Source organism: Ptychodera flava, chromosome 13 (genome assembly GCF_041260155.1).
Source record: "Ptychodera flava strain L36383 chromosome 13, AS_Pfla_20210202, whole genome shotgun sequence".
Lineage (NCBI taxonomy): Eukaryota > Metazoa > Hemichordata > Enteropneusta > Ptychoderidae > Ptychodera > Ptychodera flava.
The window spans coordinates 8,983,268-9,001,672 of record NC_091940.1 but is presented as its reverse complement, the minus strand read 5'-3'; the positions used below and the strand labels follow the sequence as shown (position 1 = coordinate 9,001,672).

At 39.5% G+C, this 18,405-nt stretch overlaps 1 protein-coding gene across 1 annotated transcript in view; it reads left to right on the top strand.

The window, feature by feature from the left end:
• LOC139146975 (uncharacterized) overlaps positions 1 to 17,420 on the top strand; it is a 32,736-nt gene extending 15,316 nt beyond the window's left edge. The window contains exons 6-8 of the mRNA XM_070717828.1: positions 10,994 to 11,156; positions 12,758 to 12,886; positions 17,188 to 17,420. Of these exons, the coding sequence (XP_070573929.1) occupies positions 10,994 to 11,156; positions 12,758 to 12,886; positions 17,188 to 17,420 (525 nt within the window). The remainder of the gene's footprint in view (positions 1 to 10,993; positions 11,157 to 12,757; positions 12,887 to 17,187) is intronic.
• Positions 17,421 to 18,405: the final 985 nt, after the last annotated feature.

The following is an 18,405-nucleotide window of genomic DNA, read 5'->3' as shown; positions in this document are numbered from 1 at the left end:
TTATTGATTATTGATGACCTGATGACAGAAATTGGAAATGACAAGAGAATTACCAATCTGTTCATCAAAGGTTCTCATCATAGTAATCTCTCTGTCATGCTTATCTTACAAAATCTGTTTCATCAAGGCAGAGAGACTCAAACCATGAGTCTGAATTCACATTATCTACCGGTAGTCTTGTTTAAAAATCCAAGAGATGGATCACAAATCACTCACGTAGCCAAACAGATGTACCCAGGACACACCTGTTTCATCCAAGAAGCTTTCACCGATACCTCCCGTGAACCCTATGGTTATCTCCTCATTGACCTGAAACCCAACACGCCAGAAGTCCTTCGCCTGCGCACGAACATCTTTCCAGGAGAGACTGCCTTTGTTTGTGTCAGGAAAACATAAAATAGACATGATGAGATGAAATGCCATCATTTCATTATGTCTCAGTGGATGAGAAAACCTGCTCATTTTCTCTCTGTGTTAGCCAAGGGTAATTGAAAGCAACAGAGGGGGATCATTTAGGGAGCAAGTAACAACTTAATCCATTACCTCTGTGAATGTTGTCTGAACAGTCTTCGGGGGAGTGTTCCACTGTCATCTGCTCAAAAGAAGAAATTGAGCAAAATGCAAACATCATCTTCGCACACTGTCAAATAAAAAGGTTTCAACATCAAAGAAGAAGAAGATACTTGTGCAAAAGGGTGGATTTCTCTCAGCCGTCCTAGGGCCTGTGCTGTCTGTGTTTGGAAGTCTCCTTTTTAAGTGAATTGTCACTATGCTCATGGAACATGCAAAGAAGATGGCATTGTGCCACAGGAATTACTATACAACTACAGCAGAATCAAACAACAAACCCCATGACGAAGATGGTGTCCTCTCTGGATAGGGAGATGCAAAAATCTTGGAAAGAACAGACATCACCGATGATGAAAAGGCAAAAGTGTACCAACAGACTCTTTAGCAGTACAGGGCTTACATTGATAAAAGGAAGGAACCTGTTAAAATCAGCATCGTCCCCTCTGAAACTTCAACGGGTACCACTACAGCTGTGTCTTCTTCAGGGTCTCCTTTAGATAAGGGCAGAGAAGAGGAAGTCACTGACAAGCCAAAGCCGTCGGATAGTGTGGAGCAGGATGTTACGGAAAGTGTGCCAAAGTCCCTCCGACGAAAAGCACAAACAGCATGACTCCGTGGATTGGAATGAGAAAGGGAAATTAATGTACGATGGCAATCCCTTACCTGGAACTCATATGGTAGACCTCATCAAGGACACCTTACGTCGGAGGAAAACTTTCACTCCAAGAGGGTGGCAACAATTTTCCCAAGTGCTGTCTGACATGAATGTACCACAAGATCTGATTTGCAATAAGGAAAGATGGAACTGGATTCAGTCTCAGCGAAAATCAAAAGGATTGTTTCATCCAAGAGGTGATGATTGAGAAGGTGATCATAGAGTATTTTCTGGACAATCATCTGCTAAAAAGATAAAGATAAGGAGGGAGATATATCCTCTCATTTCAACTGCTGCAAGACCACGGCATCGACGATCCATAACAGGGAATTGGCTCAACTTTTAAAACATCACACTGCATAAAAACCCTATAATACTTACTGTATTAACATGGATTATTGCCTGTATTTTAGCTGAAGAGTGCATATACAGATGAATACAGTCAAGAATCCTTTTTTTGTATTCAGCAAGCCTGTATTCATGTGGATTCATGTGAATTCACGTGTATTATACTATAATACAGGCAACTCATTAATGTGAATTTATCTAAATTATTGGGTTTTCATGCAGTGTCACTCTACAATTTGATGATATTCATTCCAAATAAGACCTCTGTCACGGAGTGTTGTCCACCTTCTCTATCCCTTGGCGATGTCCTCAAACGGATGAGGTGCCACTACGGCCCAAAGGCGCTCCATTTTGTATGCTAATACCGTCCTGAATATTCGCCACACATACGTGGAGTGCGCGTTCAGAGAGTGAATTTCACCTCCCGCGTCATGTTGAAAATTTCGCCGTATTTCCTTGCTGCACAGCCAAATATTAATGAAAGAGTACCAGGTCCTATTTCCCGTATATGCTGCCCTTACAATTATAATATTTTTGGAAGGATTTCACATGGGAATTCCAAAATACGTAAGCGATAACAGCCATATGCGAAATTAAGTAAAAATACAGTCAACAGCAAAACGATCTTCAACTTTTGTTATTTCATAAAAATAAGAGGGAAACTCAAAATATAAAACCATAGAGTTTTAGTTACCCTTCATGATATGTGTCATACCAAATATTATAAAAAATAATAGCGAAATGAAAAGTTAAACGAACGGTTATTTCAAAAGTATTTTTCATTTTACGATGTGTCTAATCAGCTCGATTTCCCATAGACAACAATGGCGTTTAATGTACTGAACAGACCGTACAAATCTCGCTCGTTCAAATTTCTCAATTCTGAACCAATGATAGTGAAAAGTGGCACGGTGTGTCTTTGATTTATATTTGTTTTAGATGCATTTTATTTTTCCGATCGCTGAATTCTTGCTCCTGCCCTCAACAAAATGGCGATCTTACGGCGTTTGCATGTGCAGAATCAGGGTCTTGTATTGACGCATTTTAATCGGTTAGCTTCTCTTAAATTGTACAGACCAAATACCAGTCAGGTTGTTGTAATTTATACCAAATTTTTGGCAAATATCAACTATGAAAATTCCAGTAAACTGAAAAAATAACACAGAACGGAGGCAAACGAACGCAGGGTCTCCACTGTAATCGTGCAGTGAACGTTATTGATTGATATTCTTTTGTCCGAAATTGATACATTGTTGTCTCGCTCACTCACGTGTAGTTCCCCGTTCACAATGGCGCCTAACTTTGCCAAAGTGCGCCAAAATGTGCTTAAATGTACATAAAAGTATCACCAAAACTAAAAGAAGTGTTGTCGATTTACTTTCAGTACAGGAAGCCAACGGATACCTTGATGTTTAAGTGTATAAGTCAATATACGGGTTATTGTGGAAATGTTTATGACGTGACCTCAATACACGAGCGCCCGGCACGAGCGGTAGATTTTCGATCGATAATCTATTGAAAATAAATTGATACAATATTCGCCGTTGTCAACAGCGACCGGCTGAAAGCGCTGTTCCAAAGAAATTATGCTTCGAGGAATACCGTACACTGAGGCATACTTTTGGGCCGTAGTGTGCCTCTGTGCTTGCTGTTCTGGATCCAAAGTCATCAAACATGAAACCTGTGACCAAATTGATGGACTTGGATCAGCACCTCAGCCAGGTGTATTACGATCCAAGTCATTCCGCAAGTTTTGGAGGAATCGATGCTGTTTACAGTGCTGCAAAAGAGAAGGGATTTAGGACCACCCATCAGAAAGTGAGAGAATGTATGCAACATCAGAACACTTACACATTACACAAACCAGTGAGGTGGAAGTTTCCAAGGGCTAGAGTAATTGTCGGTGGAATGGATCAACAGTGGCAAGCCGATCTTGCTGACTTCAGTTCACTAGCAAAATATAATTCAGGGTTCGGATACATCCTCACTTTCATTGACATTTTATTCAAGTATGCCTGGGCCATTCCCTTGACAGACAAACGAGGGGCCGCTTTGGTGGCAGCGTTTCAACACATTCTAAAGACTTGACGAAAACCAGAAAAAAACTGTAAATGGATCAAGGGAAAGAATTCGTGAAGCACCTATTTCAGGAAATTCTGGAGAGTGAAGACAGTCAATTTTTCACCGCCGGAAATGAAATGAAAGCTTCTGTGGTTGAGTGTTTCAATCGTACCTGAAAACTAAAATGTGGAAGTACTTTACCAGAAACAACACACTAAGCTACCTATCGGTTCTTCCTCAGCTAATGCAATCTTGCAACAACACACACTGGGAGAACAAGTGAGAATCAGCAAAACTAAACGTATACTCAAGAAGGGTTACCTGCCAAATTGGACAGAAGAAATCTTCACTGTGTCGAAAAGGATATCCAATCGACCACCTCTTTACAAGCTGAACGATTTTGATGATGAGGAATTAGAAGGTACTTTCTATGAACAAGAATTTCAAAATGTCATCAAGAAAGAGGATGACGTCTTCAGAGTGGAAAAAATACTCAAAACAAGGAAGAGAAAGGGCAAGACTGAATATCTGGTCAATTGGTATGGTTGGCCATCCAAATTCAATAGTTGGGTCAGGGATCTGACAAAGCTATAAGAGGGATGACTCTGTTCGGAGAGTCACAGTCTGACCCCACTTCCATCATGGCTGAACATTCATTTTTCATGACGCTACCAAGCAATGGATATATGGACGTTTTACAAGAAAATGCAGTGACAGGCTACACTGCCAAATTACCCAAACATATTTCTCTGCAGGGCAACTGGGAAATGGCATTGATGAACAAACATTACCCTTTCTCTTTGTAAAACATGGTGGAGGGCAGAAACGTGCTGGTGTACAAAATTCAAGACCATAGAAGAACACTTGTCAAAATAGCTGCAGGTTACTTCGATGATTTCGGAAGTATACTAACCACTCTGAGAGAGCAAGGTTTACCCGACAACATCCAGTTGACTTTCGACCCGGTGTCTAAGAAAGTAACCGCTGATGTGAATGAGGGTACCAGCCTCTACTTTCTACTAGGTCTGGCTGAAATCATGGGATTTTATCCCAATACCATCTTGAGGCAGAAGAACGATGCACCTTTCATGTTCAGTGTTTGAAACCTCTCTTCTTTTTATGTGTATTGCGACCTAGTGGACGACCAGTTGGTGGGAGATACCTTTGCACCCCTGTTGAGAATAGAAAATGTAGAAGACATCCATGGACAGATGATCAAACGCACCTTCCACACTCCATACTTTCTTCCCCTGAGAAACCACGGATTTGATACGGTAGAAGTCTACATAAGAGATGACGTGGGTCAGAAACTGACATTTCAAGGTGATCGTGACACTAGCCTTCAGAAAACAACGCTCTACACTATTGTAGCTTGAACCATGCTGTATAGACGTAAACTCTATGAAAGCAACCCAGCCACATACAAGAAGTTTTATTCGGATCAGGTGGGAAATGGAGCATCGTTCCAGGTGGCAGCCATGCAGAAAAGATATGGCTTGGGCGGTATTTTGGGAGGTCTCTTCCGTGCAGCCACACCACTGCTCAAACAAGGTTCCAAAGTCTTAGGGAGACAGATGTTGAAAACGGGACTCAACATTGCAGGTGATGCACTAAGTGGACGTAACATCAAGCACTCAACAAAACGATGGTTGGTGGAAGCTGGGAAACAGTTGATGACAGGCAGGGGTTCCAGATACTCAGTTCCCCCTGGCAGTGGTATAAAATGTAAAGCTCCGAAACAAAGAGTCATTTCCTCCAAAGCCAAGCGAAAGAGAAGATCTCCTTACATTTTTGACTAACACAGCATTTCTTCATGAACACTCCTGCAAGTGTACCAAGAGTGAACTTGACTTGTTCACAGTTCCTCCAACACAGACCAGTGTCGAAGAGGGACAATGGGAAGAAGTGCATCCCCTGACCCACATTATGGAATTGAGACTCATCGAATTCGTGATTTCAGGTCCAGGGGAAGACTTCATCGATCTGTCCTCAACACTCCTTCCGATCAAGGCCAAGATTACAAAAGTTGATGCTACTAACCTCAGTGCAGATGCAGCAGTGGGTCCCGTCAACTTGTGGCTCCATTCACTGTTCAGCCAGGTGGATGTGCACCTCAATGGCAAAATGATATCAACCCTTTCCCTACTTACCCCTACCGAGCGATGTTGGAGACCTTGTTGAATTATGGTGAAGAGGCCAAAGACACCCATATCGGTTCAGCCCTATTCTTCAAGGACTATCACTTGAAAATGGGTGAAGTGGACCCCACTAAAGAAGGTGGAGAAGTGAACAAGGGACTGAAAAACCGATATTCCTTCACATGTGGCAGTCAAGTTTTCGATATGGTAGGACCAATCCATTCGGATCTCTTTTTTCAGCCGAAGTATCTAATGAATGGTGTCGAATTACATCTGAAACTCAATAGAAGCAAGAATGCCTTCTCCCTTGTGAGCTCTGCAGAAAATCCAGGCTTCAAAGCTGTAGTCACCGAAGCCACACTACTGGTCAGGAAAATAAAACTCAGTCCATCGGTACAGCTGGGCCATTCAGAAGCTTTAAAGTAGGGACCGTCCAAGTATCCCATTCATCGTTGTGTGATGAAGGTTCTGTCTATTCCTGGAGGCACCATGTCTTTCAACAAAGACGACATCTTTCTGGGACAGCTACCTAAACGTGTGGTCTTGAGTCTGGTGGACAACGGTGCCTTCAACGGTTCATACAAGAAACATAAATTTTTACTATAACCCAAACAAGATTCGAACCCCCACACACTCACGGCAACATCGCCTAGCTGCTAGACCTCACACAAAACCAGTCGGCCACCACTTCCAACAGTAAAGAATCCTTCCAACTTCAAACATTACGGCATGATGTCGCTGGTCCTTAATGTCAGTGGAAAACAAGTTCCGAGCAAACCCCTGAAACTGGACTTCACCAAAGCTGGTGGTCAATGAATTCATCATGGCCTACTATTCTCTGTTTACTGGGACTAATAAAATAGGCAGGGATGAAGGAATCAACATCAATCGCTTGATCTCACACTGGACTTGTCTGCCGACGGAGGACATTTGAACCTGGTCAAAGAAGGCAACCTGGGCATCGAACTGCAGTTCAGACAAGCCCTGCAAAATACTGTGAGTTTTCTCGTGTATGCGAACTGGATAACATCATTGTAATCAACAGAGACCGCAATGTCCTCTTTGATTACTGAAGTTGATTCCTCGACTCCAGTGAAAGATGGACATGTTAAATTTGAAAGAGAACTTGAGTACAGACCAATACACTGCATCATCTTTTGGCGGGGTGAAACCATCAGACTGATTGCCTAAGACCAGACTAAAGTCCTATCCTGCTGCCTTTGTGGCCAATATGGACCCAAGTACCCAACCAGGGAAACACTGGGTGGCTTTCTACTTTGCCGATAGCAACCACAGTGAATATTTTGATTCGTACGGACGTCCACCCAACACGACACCTTTTAAGGCATTCCTGAACAGAAACACTCTCGACTGGATACATAACAGACAAAGGCTCCAGGGACCTCTTTCTTCAGTGTGTGGACAATACGTCCTTTACTATCTGCTACATCGTTGCCGGGTATGGTCCATGTCGAACATTGTGAAGCAGTTTACCAAGGACTTGACTTTGAATGACTTTCTCGTGAATGATTTCATTGAAAAATTGACCGTATTGATTTTGACGTTTAGAATGTTAACTTTTTACAGACTCGTTTGACCTAGAAATCATATTCATTAAATTGTAGCTAGTTCTTGTGTTGGCTTTCCTGTTGGTGTTCAATAAATTTTCAAACTTGTTCAATTGAAAATACAAAGCATGTGCGTCTTTGTGTTTTTTTTCTCAAGGATGATGGGCATAAGGGGGGATGGGAGGGGACGGGAGGGGCATTCAATCATACTCATTCATAAAACAATCATACTTCGCTAGCTCACAAAGCATGTGTGTTACAGAGTGGTAACATTATTGAAGGAACGAAATACAAACTACCTATCAAACCTCCCGTATGGCTGCTTTTCAGCCCATAGACAATGCACGAGGCTCGTCAAACTTTGAGACAGAGCAAAGTTCCGTAAATATATTATTGAAAATATACTATTTATCATTTTTTAGCATTAGAAATATGTACTCTTGCATAACAGACAGTAAAAATCATACTACTGCACATTTTAAAATTCTTGGCCGACAACGGAAAATCTGTCAGCATACGGGAAGCTGGCTGGCCAACCAGTACATTGTGTCATCTCTCCCGTTGAACACGGCCACACGTACCCGTGGTCAGCGAGATGGAAACATTTATTTGTAGACCTTACTGTAATGCTATAAATTTGATTCCACCATACTCACTACATTCACAGAAAAAATCCTTATAAGTATAGCTCTTTTTTTTCTAAAATCATAATAGCATTCCGTTTATATAAAAAGTCTAAGTCGGATTGAGTGAACGGGCGAGCCGGCAGTTCGCAAATGTCACTTACAGGGCAAACGGTGCATGATCAATGCAAGCACATAGCCGGTTGCCGTAATCGTAAATTGTTCAAAAACGTAATTTCCTACAACAAATTGAGCAAGTGTGTTGAGTTTTAAAGATGTTGTAAGCATTAGTTTTTGACATTTTGATCTCAAATATTATGTTTCGTGATCATGGTACGGCACAGAATTTGCCCTCGCTGTCTGTTTTGGTAGCCATCTAATTTCAAAGATGGCGCCCGTGGGTGACACAAGGCCACAGCTGATATAGTCGCCGCGATTGTAAATTTCCTACAAATACCAATGATATCAACTTGAAAAAAGCTAGAGTTCGACTTCACTTGTGTAATATTCATTAGTTTTTAATGTCTCTGCTTTCGATTCGCTTTTAAATTTTGTACATTCATGCTGCAACAAAGAGCTTGCCGATGCCATACGCTTAGTTAGGGGTTGTACACTGTCGTCGTATTTCGAATATGGCCAGGTAAGGAAAGTAACGGTGGTAGTCGCCGTGATCTTATATAACTTTCAAATGCAGTTTTTATTGGAATTGAAACAAGAGGGACAGAAATTGCTTATTTTATTTTCAATAATCTTTGACATTTAGTCTTTGGTTTTGCTTCATACTGCAGTGGTCCCCCGTAGAATTCGCCGGTACTCACCGGGACTTGACTCAAAAAAGCTTGTTGTAGCCTACCCGATCGCATAACGATCAAATAAAGTCAACAGCTACGTACTGTTGCCACGATTGTAAATATGTAGAGAGTATGGCTTGATATTACAATCCTAACAACAGAATTCGACTTTACGGATGTAATTTTCAAGAACATTTGACATCTTAAACTTAAGTTTGGTTTTGTACGGTTACGCTTTGAGGTCTATTTTGCCAATGCCAATGTCGATTGCGCGCCGGGCACAATTTCAAATATATAGCACCGATTTCTGTCTCAAAGTAATAAACACACCGGTCGCTATAAATCGAGTGCCCCGAAAATCAAGAGGTTGCCCCATTACGAACACCTATCACAAATACAAAATGTTACCTATAGATTAAATTAAAATTCTGTTCAACCATGGGAAAATTTATTTCAAATACATTATCATAGAATTTCCGCTGTGACCCTGATCGCAAAATATTCTTTACAGGTTGCTTGTTGAAGCAAAATGAATGCACGTATATTTGCAAACATCGCCCATTATTCAAAAAACCATGGAATTCTCAACAAAGTGGCGGCCACAAAATATTGCCAAATAAATGCGGAAATGACGACGAAACCTACTGAATTTCGGGTTATTCTAGAATATGGAACATTTTCAACAGAAAGATGGAACACAGAATGTTCTGGAATGAAAATCACGTTTTCTTCTCGCAGGATTAATGAGACTTAATGAGACTTAAATTGCCAATACACGTGTTTGTTGGTTGTTTGTCGGCTCCAACTACTTTATCGATTATCGCCAGAAAAAAACAGACATGAAAGAGTATAGACAGACAAGTTATCGGTTTTCATTTTAAACAATAACAGTAAATTTTATTTTCTCAAAGTTAACAAAATTTAACAAGGCAAAAAACATGAAACACAACACCTTTTTTTATTGCAAGTGTCTCTCAATGTCCTTTGCAAACTTGTATGTCGGAAGGAAAAAAAACATTTATAAAGTGAAGGAAATCGAAGTGATTAATTGCTTGCAGAACCAAATTTTGAACATGTCGTTGCACAAAACCATTCCGTAAATAGACAGAGTGTCCAATAAATCTTCAAAACATCCTTCAGGGTCTTCACTGTAGCGATAGTACAGCAACTCCACGAGATCATCAAGATCGAGTAATCCAAGGGGAACATTATGATCCAGGGTGATGTAACACAGTTCAGCCATGGCGAGAATAGACTTCTGCACAGCCAGCATGTTGACTCATTTGGCAGCATCTGTAAAGTATTTGATGATCGCATCCCGTTGACCTGTGGGGGCATCACAATAGTACAGGCACTCATGGTCTCTCTGAAATGGGTGATCTTCCCTGCATCCCTCACAGTTTTGATTGATGATGGCATTGACTTGGTCCAGGATGAACTTGGCGTAGACATATTTGGCCACTCTCCTTGCCACTTTCCTGTCCAAATCATTTGGCATATCGCTGAAGGAAGGCTCTGAAAAAGGATGAAAGATGGGTCTGTGAGTACCAGGTCAATTGTACGTCAGTTGCTTGGCAGCATCATCAATACTCTGCACAATACTTTTCAGTCGATTCCACTGATCCAAATTCAAATTGATTCCCTTCTTTGTCGGTATCAGTTCTCCAGTGCCGGGTTTCTTGAAGAATTCACGTATTCCAACGTTCACATTTCCCTTGTACATCTGCACAATCACAATCCGAGCTGACGTCTCTGTGTCATGCAGAAGAAATCTTAATTGTCTCTCACCTGCTTCACTGGTTGTGCCAGGCTTGGAAAGCTGAGGGACCAAAGCAGCTGCTGATGGCTGACTGGATGGAGTCTGATCAAGCAGGGGCACTTCCTGATAAGGCTCTGGCAAGTCAGAGCTCTTCCTTCCTGGAACATCAGCATACCTCTCATCTTGGTAAGAGACTGTTGGCATTGTCCAGACACTGGTGTTCGTCTCAACGTTGAAGTAGTAGGGCCATTCAGCCTTTACTGAATAGCACCTGCGCCATCCCTCTTCCAGTAGTCTTGGTGACAGTATTTGAGTTGCCATGGTATGTTACTATAGAACCATATACTTAACATATCAGAGAAGAAGGGGACATACCTCAAAGCAAATGACAAACAAGTGAGAGATTACTTTTCGTCATTACGGCCGGTGGTGTTCAGAAAAATTAACCTGTATCGCTTACTCATGTTCATTTTTATCCAGGACACGTTTCCAAGGCACTTCGCCCAGAATCCGGCTGTACGCTCTAATTGTATCGGGGAATTAATAATTGAGGAGTACTCAACCAGCGCACCTATATTGTTCCTTATTGTTACTACTCCTAAAGTGTTATTTAATTCAGTTAAGATGAGAACTCTTCGTCGAGGTGAGCTAGATAACATTTAGACACAGAGTAATATCAGACAGAGTGGCAACAGCTATTGTTTAAGGCGTGAAGCGGTTACGTAAGCAATCCATGTTTGCCTCGCCTCACGAAGCTCTTGGCTCTCTTTTCCGAAGAGTGCCGACCATGCACCCTTCGGTAATTTTCGGATTTTCACCAATTGTTCAGCGAAAGTATGTTCGACAAAGCTTGTGTTGTTGTTGTCGTGTGGTGCTGATCGGAATTGATGTGCTGGCAAAAACGGAAGTGTTTTGAGCTTCAGGAAAGTGGGTTTTACCGTTTTAAAAATTCCTCTCATATTTTTATGAATATATAATGAGTGTGTTTGAACCAAATTTGAAAGTCTTTTATCGATACTGTCTGGTTTTACTCAATGGTTTACGGTCAGTCATACCGTCTTTTACACGTGCGCCAAGAAAGGACATGTTTATGAAACTGCTGGCGTGTTATGTTTTGATTGGCGTGAGGCAGTGTTTCTGGCCTGAGAGCTCACAAAGTAACTATGGTTGCTATGCGACTGGCAGTACGATGCCATCTCGTCGTATGTTTCGCATAATCTCGTGTAATTATCAACCACAAACCAAGCCTCCAAAAAGTTTAACACCTTTTAAGCTCATTTTAATATGAAAAGCCAATAGTCTACAGAGACGACCATGGAACAAAAGGCATGCAAGTGTTGCCACTCTGTCTATGATATTACTCTGTGATTTAGAGAAATGGCTTAACCTATACTTTTATAACGGTCTAATTCATGTCAATTAGTCTGCCTATTGTACATAACTTCCTTAGATCACTTTACACACAAAGCCATTCTATCGAGTATAGACGGTCTCAAGCGGAGCTAGCTAATTCTATGTAAAGAAAATGGAAATCAAGTTAATAACACTGAGGCCAAATTCCTCTGTGACTCGCGAACATAGATGTATATTTACTGATCTTAAATATGCATTCTTTTCATCATAGATATTCGATATGCTTGAGATACTTGGCGGGCAACCGTACGAAATCTTCATCGGTTCAAATTCAGAATTTTAAGATTCAAAGGAACAATTATTCTGAAAGCTATAGCTGCTATCAATACATATGATAAATAGGAGCTTTTATAAAAGTTAGAGTACAAATAATTGCCCTAGGAGGAAAGACGATCGAAATCGACTTTGTAGTTGATGAAATTTAAGACTTTTTATTATGTTTACATTACGTCACCATACATTTATCTATTTATCGCTCTCCATGGTAAAGTACAACATGACGATAAAGTTAAATGTTCATATAACGTAATGAGGTTAATAAAATCGTAATATTATAGAAACTTACCAAACGGTTGAAATTGGCTACACTGTGTATGTAAATAGTTGTATGACAAGAAATGATAAAAATGTAAACTTTGAAATATACACCTCCATAATGCCAGTCAGTGTACCGAGAGGCAGCAGGACGGAGCTTATCCTTGGGTTGTGCAGCCTACCACTGAGCATGAAAAATTGGCAGAATGAGTCTATATTCCCACTTTGAAGAATGCTTTTTATTCGGTAACTTTTAGATTCTATATCTCTTGCATTTTCGACCATTGTGTCCAATAGGCTGCCCAGAGGGTAAATATGGTTTTTTCTGTGATAAAGACTGCATATGCCAGAACGGTGCTACTTGCCATGGGTTCAATGGTGCGTGTAAATGCTCCAAAGGATGGACTGGACCTGTCTGCGATATAGGTAATCACATTTGATCACTAAAAGGCCGTGAAAACCTTACCTTTATGTTTTACTGTATGGATTGCTGCATAGGCCAACTCAAACATAATAACAACAGACCTATTTGGCTTGGTTATGATCATTACAATGCAGAACGTCAGATAATATTGAAATTAGCTAAAATCAAAATGTAATGATCATCAAAATTTCATCAATAATAAAATTAAGTATAGTCGATGATTCGCAGATGTCCGCTCAATATCGATGCATGCATTATTGATATATGTTCATCCTAATTACAGAAAAGGTCAATTATAGACGAATAAGCAAACAATCAGTATGTCACGCCAATCCACATCTTAGCATAAGCCACCTTAGTGCCAACGTACCTTACAGGTCTCACAGAATTCCTTGCACTGAATTTGATAAATAGTCTATTGTACAATAATTCCTTAAATGGGCATTTGAGCTTCTAATTTTTTGCTCACGTGTTCATACACGTGGGCATATGTCGCAGCGATGTCTGTCTGTCTGTCTGTCTGTCTGTCTGTCTGTTGGTCCATTTTCTCAAAAACGGCTGAACGTATTTCAGTCAAATTTGGTAGACATCTTCAGAATTCAAATGGCTAGAACTGAAAAGGTTTTGGTGGGCGTGGCTTGCATATTAATGAAGTTATCACAGTTTTAATTTTTCTGATACATGGTAGTCTATGGGAAGCCGGTATCTGTGGTTTGAGGGCGCTATCCCCACGTTACACTCTGGCTAGACGATGCTGAAATTAGACTCGGTTTCGGATTCGGTTTCGGATTCGGTTTCGGATTCTAGAGACTGAAAGAAATTTCATATTTTCAGCCAATTGTTACACTGTGGAATACTGGATTTTCCTTACTTTCCCTGGACCCTTTTTTCAGCTAAAATAATATCTAATCACACTAAACAAAGTGATAACTTAGCAATACAATTTTTTTGACAAAATGTCACGTGACCTCGGTGACCTTTGACCTCAAATATACATATTTGTCCATAACTCAGTAACCACAAGTGCTACAGCCTTCGTGTATGGTATGATGGGACAGCTTATGACGCCACATATTGCACCTCATTAATTATGCGCATATCTCATTTTGAGCGCGCCAATAGAGCTAGAGGTCTGATTTTTGGTATATAGGGATAACTTAGCAATACAATTTTTTTGACAAAATGTCACGTGACCTCGGTGACCTTTGACCTTAAATATACATATTTGTCCATAACTCAGTAAAAACAAGTGCTACAGCCTTCATGTATGGTATGATGAAACACCTTATGACGCCACATATTGTACCTCATTAATTATGCGCATATCTCATTCTGAGCGAGCCTATAGAGCTAGAGGTCTGATTTTTGGTATATAGGGATAACTTAGCAATACAATTTTTTTGACAAAATGTCACGTGACCTCGGTGACCTTTGACCTCAAACATACATATTTGTCCATAACTCAGTAACCACAAGTGCTACAGCCTTCATGTATGGTATGATGGGACAGCTTATGACGCCACATATTGTACCTCATTAATTATGCGCATATCTCATTCTGAGCGAGCCAATAGAGCTAGAGGTCTGATTTTTGGTATATAGGGATAACTTAGCAATACAATTTTTTTGACAAAATGTCACGTGACCTCGGTGACCTTTGACCTCAAATATACATATTTGTCCATAACTCAGTAACAACAAGTGCTACAGCCTTCATGTGTGGTATGATGAAACACCTTATGACGCCACATATTGTACCTCATTAATTATGCGCATATCTAATTTTGAGCGAGCCAATAGAGCTAGAGGTCTGATTTTTGGTATATAGGGATAACTTAGCAATACAAATTTTTTGACAAAATGTCACGTGACCTCGGTGACCTTTGACCTCAAATATACATATTTTTCCATAACTCGGTAACCACAAGTGCTACACCCTTCATGTTTGGTATGATGGGACACGTTATGACGCCACATACTGTACCTCAATAATTATGCGCATATCTCATTCTGAGCGAGCCAATAGAGCTGGATGTCTGATTTTTGGTATATAGGGATAACTATAGGAGAGAAATTTTTTGACCAAATGTCATGTGACCCCGATGACCTTTTACCTAAAATATATGTTTATGTCAATAAATAAGTAACCACAAGTGCTATGTCCTTTGTATTTAGTAGGATGGGAGACCTTATGACAGCACACGCTTTACCTCATTAATTATGTACACATCTAATTCTGGGCAAGCGAATAGAGCTAGAGATCTGATTTTTTGGCATATAGGGATTAATTAGGAATATAATTTTTTTTGAAAATGTCATGTGACCTTGATGACCTTTGACCTTGATTATACATATATATGCATATTTCAGTAACCACAAGTTCTATACCCTCCAATTTAAATAGGATATTAGACCTTAAGATGTCACATCTTGTACCTCATTTATAATGCGCATATGTATTTCTTGGCTGGCCAATACTGCCAGAGGTCTGATCTTTTTTCCCGATTTAGAACCGTAACTTAGACATGCCTCATGTGTTTCAAATTGGGAACAATGCCATAGACCTATGTGCCCATAGATCTCAACATATACACTCAAATGATACTTCTTAATGACCACATTTTCCTGCCCCATCAAGACTAGTACTCCTATTACAAGTGGGGACTATGTCATTGTAAATGACTTGTTGAGTTAATGGTTGTATCACAGTATTCGATATCTAATTCTGTATTTTTTCCATTTTATATTCTGAATAATTACATTAAACATATTTCACTGTCTCCAGTACATTTCATTTCAGTATTTTCACTTCATGCACTTTATCCCTTTCACACATGTTCAAATATCTGACCAGAGAACAAACACTAAATAGTCCAGGATGGGAGCTACAGTGTCATTGACGCTATTTTTACTTCAGCCAATTCCTAATTTGCATATTAAATGAATTTTCATACTTAGGGTATTCATCTGAATTGACTTGATCAAAATTGATGTAACTTGCTATGTACATTTCAGACACTGTAATACAATATCATTGAAAGTCATTAATCATTTTCTCTTCAGCAAATTCCTAATTTGCATGTTTAATGAACTTTCCTAATTAGAGATATATATCTGAATTGACTTGACCAAAGTTGACAAAACTTGCTACATATATTGCAGATACCATGATACAACATTATTGACAATCATTAAGCATTTTTACTTAAGTCAATTCCTAATTACATATTTAATGAACTTTGCTTATTAGGGATATATACTGGGATTTACTGATCAAAGTTGGCAAAACATGACAACATTGATGATTATACCTGGTTAAAACAATATCGAAAGTCATTTCACATTTTCACGTCAGCTAATTTACAATTTGCATATCTAATGAGCTTTCACAGCTCGGCATATATGGCTTGAAGGACTTGGCCAACGGTAATTACACTTGCTATATAAATGACAGCAGTCAAAGAACTTTAATATTTTTATTTCAGCTAATTACATATTTGTATACTTCATGACCTTTGAGAATTAATCAGCGGTGATTATTGTTCATTATGTTGATCATAATACTTTCAATGAAGTTGCAAACATGTGGCAAAGGTTCAAATTTACACATAACTGTATGAAACACGTGAGCATTTTCAGTTCATATCTGGTAATCAACAGTTACCAACATGTTAACATACTAAGACCACAGAACGATCGGAGTGCCTAAACGGCTGCATTAAACTTGGTTCAATAATTCTTGCGATATAGCCCATTGCACATATTCCTTTATTATGCAAATGATCGTCAATTATACAGAATCACATTATTATTAAAATCTAATCAGACGTAGATCTTTCCATGATTATGTTGAATACAAAATTGTACTTCATTCAGGGAAAAAATTTCAAGTTATGACAGGCACAAAAAGTTGACAGACGGACGGACTCTCTCTCTCTGCCACTCTCTGTCTGTCTCTGTCTGTCTATCTGTCTCTCTCTCTCAGACACACACACACACACACTTACACACACATACACAAATACACACACACACACACGCACATTCACTCATAGATATCCTTTGTAAATACGGTAGAAATGAAAAGACAATAAAATGCCACCACAACAGTGATACCGTAATCAGTGCTGGATCATTTTTAAAAAGGTTCATATCGCCAAATGTTACGTACTAATATAAGAGTAGCCGAGAATAAATTCACAACAATATTTTAGTCATAATAACTGAATGACCACAGTGCAATTTAGCAGAGGAATACATGTATACTTTCTCGATAATATAGTGTGCATGTATTTCATTGCAGCTTTAAAAGAGATTTGGATAACAGCTATGGGCGCTGAACCGATCTACGGCCAAATGTTCTATCTTTCCTGCCACTACACGTTTAAAACCAACGGTACAATCTGGACATTGTTCGACGGATCGTCGAGTAGAATACTACACGGTGGAAGGGAGCAGATCTCTTATGAACTGTATAGCAGGTCAGTACTTTCTAACGCACACGATACTCTCTGGCATGAGCCACAACAGCTTTAAACAGAGTTCCTATGAATGGGATAACGTTATGGTTTTTTCGGTATTACCTATGGCACTTAGTTCACTTACATCAGCACTCGCGTGTATCAATGGTATATTTGCACTGCTACGCAAACAATTAAAAAGACATAACTTTAAGTTTAAGGGTACTTTATAACCAGAATTACTTTTTAATTCAAGCAAACCAAAAATTGATGTCTGTAAGTAATGCGACTTAGCAAGAAATTATGAGATTTTGGTGTCGAATATTTTAAAGACGATAACTATTACAGAAATAAACACTTATCTATTCTTGTTCTTCAAAGCACTATCGTCTATCGGTGCGTAAATACCTCGAGAACACAGCGTTCACACTCTCTTCGCCATTAATATTACCATAGCACCGAATAATTATAACGATGTGAAGTTTTGTTGTTCGGCATGTAATGCTTTGCGGAGGAAAACCATTTCCTAACCCTAAAGATCGGGGAAAAACAAATTAAAAGTGCAGATTTTGAAGTAGAGTTTGTGATTTAATAAAACGAACGACATTTTTTCGTTATCACTTGCATGATCGTCGAGACATTTCCTGTGGACAAGAATACTTCTGCATAGCACTTTGAAACCCACAGCTTTTTTCCAGACAAAGACCATGCGTTTATTTTAATAACTGTAGTTTACTGATATTTGATGAACTATAGGTCTCGTTTCATCTAATCTTCGTCTACTTACGTAAGCAAAATCATTTTAAAAATTCTCAACCTTATGGCCTCCCAGCCTACCTAAAATAATCTCAACAAGTTTAGATCACCCGGTCTAATCATATGTAGATATTTTATACTATTTGAATAATATGAGGTCAACCAATGACTTGTCAAAAATGCGTCTTCTTATGTTTTAGTCAGCTGACTATCTCTTACTTCGATGAAGAAAGAGTTGGTACTTACCAATGTTCAGTTACCAATCAAGATGGAGTAGAAAACACTGCTGAAGCTACTGTTACTTA